General features: G+C 48.3%; 1 protein-coding gene across 1 annotated transcript in view; it reads right to left on the bottom strand.

The window, feature by feature from the left end:
• Positions 1 to 1,365: 1,365 nt before the first annotated feature.
• Positions 1,366 to 7,216, bottom strand: part of MBOAT4 (membrane bound O-acyltransferase domain containing 4) — a 6,510-nt gene continuing 659 nt past the window's right edge. Inside the window, exons 2-3 of the mRNA XM_059384356.1 lie at positions 4,732 to 4,956; positions 1,366 to 2,329 (exon numbers count right to left, since the gene is read on the bottom strand). Coding sequence (XP_059240339.1) covers positions 1,366 to 2,329; positions 4,732 to 4,956 — 1,189 coding nt within the window. The remainder of the gene's footprint in view (positions 2,330 to 4,731; positions 4,957 to 7,216) is intronic.

Genomic DNA, 7,216 nt, shown 5'->3' with positions numbered 1-7,216 from the left:
ATGGGGCACCTGGGTGGCTCAGTCGGTTGAGCATCTGCCTTCTGTTTAGGTCATGATCCCAGGGTCCTGGGATTCAGTCTGGAGTCGGGCTCCTTGCTCAGTGAGGAACCTGCTTCTCCCTCTCTCCTGCTTGTGCACTCTCTGTCAAACAAATAAATAAATCTTTAAAAAAAAAATAAGAGTATAAGAGAGAGAGAGAGGAAAAAACTGTAATGATGTGACCGGCCAGGCAGCCAGCAGGCGGAGGCGCTGTGACAGCGACCACGGGGTCACACAGCTTCGCTACCCCTCAGCAGTCTTCACAGCTTTCTCTCGGGGACCCTCCCAGAGGGAGAAAGAGAGAGAGTTACGTAGGCTATGCCAAGAAAAGGGAACCAGACCCTCAACATTGTACTAAAATAGGGCTTACTTCTTGTTTTTGGCCTCTTCATGTGACGTCTCATAGGTCAGTTTTGTGCCTGTTATGTAAGTGGTTATCATGGCTCAGCCAGATTTTCAGTGTTTTTTTTTTTTAAGATTTATTTATTTATTTATTTGACAGACAGAGATCACAAGTAGGCAGAGAGGCAGTCAGAGAGAGAGAAAGAAGCAGGCTCCCTGCTGAACAAAGAGCCCGATGTGGGGCTCGATCCCAGGACGCTGAGATCAGGACCTGAGCCAAAGGCAGAGGCTTTAACCCACTGAGCTACCCAGGCGCCCCAGATTTTCAGTGTATTAATATATTCGGAGATCATAGCAGCCTTTCCATTTTGAGACCAAAATGTTCAAATTACCTCTAGATGAGAATGAGTCTCTAGTTCGTGGAACAAGCCAATACGAGAATCTGATTTAGAGGACTTTTTAAAGTCATCTCTACATCCCACATGGGACTAGAACTCACGATCCCAAGATCCAGAGTCACACCCTCTACTGAGTGAGTCTGCCAGGCGGCTGCCCCTAATTAAGATTTCTCTTATTTTTGTCTGGCTAAACTCGCCGTCCAGGATCAAGTGGAACTGTTGGAGATTCAGTGTTTGGCCCAGCATTTACCACTTGCCTTTTGATTGGCAGTACCTTCTGTTTTTACCTATCACCTTTCCTTGCTTCCATGCCCAAACTGTAAGTCCTAAAGGAAGAAACCATGTCTTTTTTTTTTTTTTTTTTTTTTAATCTTCAGTATCAGTACTATAGCTTGTGAAAAGAGGTACACAAATTTCTACGGGCAGACCCCAGGAATATACACCCAGTACTTGAAAAACAAAACAAAATAAAACAAAACAAAAGCCTAGTATGGAAGAGTTCAAGCCTACGTCTCATCAACACACCATCTGGCACTTTCTCAACTCTGTTTCATGGATGTATACCCTGAAGGCAGGAGAGAAGCTATCAGTTAAATGTCTGCTTTCTCTTTCCCAATAGAAAACGCAAAATGCAGTACACCAGGGGGAAGACACTGTTGCAGGAATTACACAGCAGCCAAAGGGAGGAGAGGCTCCGGGCCTCCACGGCCAGCATTATATAAGCAATGATGAGCTGGGTGTGGGCCCAAGTGAGCGCTCGGTAGAGCAGGTGCATTGGCCAGGATCTGATAAACAAGCCGGCAGAAGTGTGAATCAGGTAATCGGCCTCCACCATCAGAGCCCAGCACAGGAAACCGAACACCTGTCCTGGATGGAGCCCATGCCACCAGGCCGAGAAGGCAAAGGTCTGCAGCAGCGGCCAGGTCCCGCCGTGCTGGAACACGAGGCGTCGGAGCCACCGCGCTGTGCTTTGGTTCCACTTTCTCGTGAACAGGGAGATCCTGTGGGTCGTTTCCAGTGTCCAGATGTCCGCATCGGGGAGGTAGCCCTCCTCGCTGGGGCTGTGACCAAACCCAGGTCCAAAGCCCGCGGCGTGGAGGAGGGCGTCATCCAGGATCCAGCAAGAGTAGTAGGTGAGTTTGAAGAACACGGCCGTGGACCACATGACTCGAATACACTCGAGCTGCTGGCAGTCAGCCAGACCTGCTCCTGCTCTCACCACCTTCCCCAAAACCACCTTTAGGCACTCGAGACCCAGGATCTGCAGACCCCTCTGGCTCAGAGCCCAGAGGGCGCGCCTGGGACTCAAAGTGCCAGACCCTTGGACACGAGCCTGGAATTTCTGGAAGGAACACAGGGGGCCTCCTAAGAGAGCAGGGAAAAAGAGCAAGTAGCTGATGTAGGGCAGCGCCTCACACAGATGCTCAGACAACGAGCTTCTTTCCCCGATGCCTCTTGATGCTGCCTTCACTTTTCCCTCACGGATATCCAGAGAGAGGGACGTCACCCTCTGGGTCAATAGCATGAGGGAAGAAAGAGTGATGCAGAACCTGAAAGAGATTTATTTCAAATGTGAAGACGCTCCACATTTATTTCATCCCATTCTAGTCCCTCACACACGACCCCACAGCGAACAGCAGCCCTGAACAATGGAGACCGATGTCCAGCCCTGCGGTGCCCCCACAAAGATTCTTGGGTTTTTTTTTTTTTTTAAGATTTTATTTATTTATTTGACAGAGATCACAAGCAGGCAGAGAGACAGGCAGAGAGACAGGGGGAAGCAGGCTCCCTGCTGAGCAGAGAGCCCGACACGGGGCTCTATCCAAGGACCCTGAGATCATGACCTGAGCTGAACGCAGAGGCTTAACCCACTGAGCCACCAGGCGCCCCACAAAGATTCTTGAGTTACTTCTCCCCACAGGCTGCTCTGGTTAGGATCAAAGGGTAAATGGGGAAATGAATCATTAGAGAGGCAACTAGAAGAATGACAAGGGATATTGTGGGGGAAATATTGTTAGTATATTTCTGGGAATGGCTTCTATAGACTAGGATCCGGGACCTGGGAGAAATTTGCCACAGAAGGGACACAAATTTAGTATTGAAGAGATTATAGGAAGGCGAAGATTTTAAATTATGAACTGGTCCCTGTCAGTAAGATTCTGCAGTCTTTGGCCTCTGTGCTTAGGAACAGTGAGTCAGTCTTGGGGTTCAGGGTGTGCACTGAGTCATTAGCAATTTGAGGTTCTTAACCAGTCACCTGAGCTGCTCCTGCTTCAGGGTCACAAGGTAGAGAAGATCTTGCTGGCAAGGTTTTTATGGAAAAGAGTAATGAAAATTACACGATGCCCTCTACAATCAGGAACGCTGTCCTGTGGAGAGAAAATGGCACTGTTTCCCACATTTTCCACAGCTTCTGTCTGTGAGTCTGAGGATTTAAGGACAACTGACCTTCCCTGACCGATCCAAACAGTAGGCAAAGTAGCCTCCAAACGCCACCAACACCTGTTTGTACACCTGCTATTGTGGGCTGAATGTGTTTCCCCCAGATTCATGTGTTGAAGCCCTAACCCCCAGTGCCTCAGAATGTGGCTGCATTTGGAGACAGAGTGAGTAAGTTAAAATGAGGTCATTGGGGTGAACCCTAATCCAGTATGATAGGCATTCTTACAAGAAGAGGAGATTAGGACACACACACACACACACACACACACACAGGGAAGACCAGGTGAGGACACATGGAAAGAGAGCCATCTACAAGCCAAGGAGAGAGGCCTCGGAAGAAGCTGAACCTGCCAACACCTTGACCTTGAACTTCCAGCTTCCAGAGGAAGTACATTTCTGTTGTGTGAGTCACTTCCTCTTCAGTACCTCGTTTGGACAGTCAGAGCAAACTAATACATCTTCCCGTCTCAGCTCTGGCTCAGCCTTCTTCCCATCAATCAGATCCTGTTCAACTCGCTCCTCCAGCCCCTATCAGGTCCCCGCTTCTTACCAAAATCCTAATTCACCACACCCCAGTCAGTACTCCCTACCCCCTACCTGCCTGCCACCTTGCCTCTTCTCCCAAAAAACAAACCCTTAAGCCTTTGGTGAAAGCAGTGAGGATGAAGAAAAGGATTCTAGGTGTGGCAGGGATGGTAGAATGAGAGCACCCATGGCAAACTAGAGTCAGAGGTGACCCGCCTGGACAGGTCTCAGCCCATATTCTCTGAGTGACCACAGACCCACACCAGTTGTGGTGAGACGGGAAGCCAGGGACCACAGGGCTCAAGATCGCAGAGATACCTGTTCTCCCCTAATCTGGGTGATCTCACTGACTCATGAAAAACACTTCTCTAAATGGTAATCAGTGCCTGATTCGTTTCCTAGACTGGTAACTACACTTCTTGTGGGAGGACAGAACAGCTGAGTCTCAATGAAAGCAAAACCCTTGCATAGCAGCTTCCACCGGAAGGCAGCGAAGGTTTACAGTGAGTTTATACCTTCCCTGTGCTGCTGAAGGGGAGCAGAGGCTGCCGACTGTGTGTCTAAACCAGCCAGTCTGAGTTGAGCCGACTGTGCTTAGTCACTTCTAGGCAGATCTTATCTGTGGGCCCTGGAACTCCTGGTTCGATGCCCTTTTCAGGCACAATGATAAGGACAGCGAAGTGCCAGGCACTGTGTGATGTGGGCAACATGTGGCAGTTACTTATAGTCATTTAATTACATTTATATTAATTATCTCAAACTTGAGAGTCTTCTAATACAGGTATTGTTATAGACACAAACACACACACACACTATCGTTTTTTTAGGAACAGAAATTGAGACTGAGAGGTTAAACAACTTGCCTAAGGTCACCCTGCCCCAATGTGCGAGAATTCGCATTCAGACTCATCCCCCAGGTTCTGTCCACTTTCACCGTGGTGCAAGCGCAGCCTCGGCTGGGTTAGTATAACCAAGTGAGCTTTACCTCGTGGAAGGACGTTCTCGAAGATAGTATTCGGTGTAGTGCAGCCCCAGGTGACAGAGCGTCTGCCAGCTCATCTGGGAAATGAACGCCCACCTGTGCACATCCCGCGGGCCACGCCAGGAAATCAGCACCGCAGTCCACAGAGCGGGGATGAGGACCAGCACAGCGAAGGAACCCATGGCTGCCAAGGCCAGGGCGCCCCCTCCAGCCAGGAGAAAGAGGTACCTGAAAGAGAAAGGACAAGTGGGAGACTGACTTGGAACGGTGTGACAAAGGAGTCCCGCAGATGTCATTCTCGGTAACCCAATGGGGGTAAGCCCCATGTATCACCTGAAGAAGCCACACTGTTATCACCCAAAGTCTTCCTTTTGCTTTTCTGAAAGAATGAACCGAGGGAGAAAAAGCCAGAGTCCATTTGCAAACGACTATGTCAGGAGACAACCTTTCAAAAAGATTTTATTTATTTATTTATTTGACACAGAGAGAGCATGAGCAAAGGGGGGGCGGGGAGCAAGGGGTGAGAGAGAAGCAGGCTCCCCGCTGAGCAGAGAGCCCAATGCAGGGCTCGATCCCAGGACAATGGGATCATGACTTGAGCTGAAGGCAGACGCTTAACCGACTGAACCGCCCAGGCGCCCCTCAGATGAATTTTGATTCCTACCTCAGTGATCCTGCGAACCTCTCTTTGATGTCCGTCACCTAACTGGGAACGACACCCCTGACAGTCCTGTGGGTGACAGTCCAGAAGGTTTCCTGGTGGGGACAGCTTACAAATCTAGTGGCTTGCTACCTGAATGAAGGGTTGTAAAGCCAGTTGTCAAGGATCTAGGAGAGCTCTCTAGACATCGCCCCGTGGAGATGAGCCTCTTTCCTTGTCGCTGGGTCGCACTGTCCTGAACCATTCCGGAGACAGTGGGAAAGGGGGTTCTGTGCCTCTCTCTGCTAACTGTTTGAAAACTCAGTTAGAAAATCTTTTCTAGGGACGCCTGGGTGGCTCAGTTGGTTAAGCAGCTGCCTTCGGCTCAGGTCATGATCCCAGCGTCCTGGGATCGAGTCCCACATCGGGCTCCTTGCTCCGCAGGGAGCCTGCTTCTCCCTCTGACTCTGCCTTCCACTCTGTCTGCCTGTGCTCGCTCTCACTCTCTCTCTCTTACAAATAAATAAATAAAATCTTTAAAAAAAAAAAAAAGAAAATCTTTCTATGTGCTCTTAATCCTCTCTACTGCTCTTCCAGATCTTACAAGTTGGTGGGGTTTTTTTCATGTTGTGAAAGGACCCACATGAGTGGTTTGTGGAAACTACTTCCCTTGGAAGCTGGCAGGTGCAGAGGATATGCAGAGACCTGGGAAATTTCACATGATAAGGTCTCAGTTCTTCTTTCCACTTGAACTCATGACCCCACCCTCAAGAGTCCCATGATCTCCCGAAGGAGTCAGCCAGGAGCCCCTGTTCATTTTAATTGCTGCCAAATTAATAACTCCGAACGGAGAGGTGTGAAAATCGGTATGACTAGTCAGGGATAGGGAAATTGAGTCAAAGCGGTCTGTGTCTTCTCGACCACCACAGGGTACATATCACGGCTCTGCGGGATAGGGACACACACACATAGGTGAGAATGTCTTTCTTGGGAGAGACAGTGTGAGACGCTCTATCATACAAGGCCTGGCCCATTCCTGTGCTTCTCTTTGAGCTAACCCACCCCAGTTAACTGTGGGCCAAGCCTTTACCTCCCTGCCGTGGAAAAATGAGGGGAACATGTATTCCTCACACAGTGGAAGCCTAAGGTGTCATTGAAATGTCTATACACGTACAATGCAGGCTACATGATATACTGAGTGCTTATTTTATTCTAGGCATTGTGCTAATAATCCCTGCATTAAAAAGTATCTTTATTTAATCCTTAAAATAACCCCATGAGATAGGCATTATTATTTCTATTTCATGGATCAACTTGGAGAGAATTTATTCACATACATAAGAACACTTAGGGAGGGAGGGACCCAGGACCCACCAGCCTGTCTCCGAAGCCAGCAACCTTAACCCTATGGGAATGAACCTTTGTTTTTGCACTTGCTTTGCCTTATTATTTGTGATTCTTTATCAAGAGGAAACTTTTTTTTTTTTTTTTTTTACAATGCCCCCCTTCGTGACGCCCGTCTCCTAAATGAAGGTAAGGGCCATCCACCAGTTGTGAACGGGTGATAACATACCACAGTTTAGTCAAACTCAGAAAGCTTAACTGATTACTAGATACAGCTGGATTTTATTAAAAATCCTCAATGTATAAAAAAAATCTTCATTTCTAAAATAAGTGAATTATTAGGAGGTAGCCCTCTGGCAATGGATTTTCATTTTATAAAAGGATATTCCACAAACTTCTTTAAAAACAAGGACTGTGTCAGGGTGCCTGAGTGGCTCACTTGGTTAAGCATTGGACTCTTGGTTTGAGTTCAGGTCTGATCTCAAGGTTTTGAGATCGAGCCCC

This window comes from Mustela nigripes, chromosome 18 (assembly GCF_022355385.1).
Source record: "Mustela nigripes isolate SB6536 chromosome 18, MUSNIG.SB6536, whole genome shotgun sequence".
Taxonomy (NCBI): Eukaryota; Metazoa; Chordata; class Mammalia; order Carnivora; family Mustelidae; genus Mustela; species Mustela nigripes.
The sequence above is the reverse complement of the archived record's forward strand: the minus strand, read 5'-3'. Positions and strand labels throughout refer to the sequence as shown.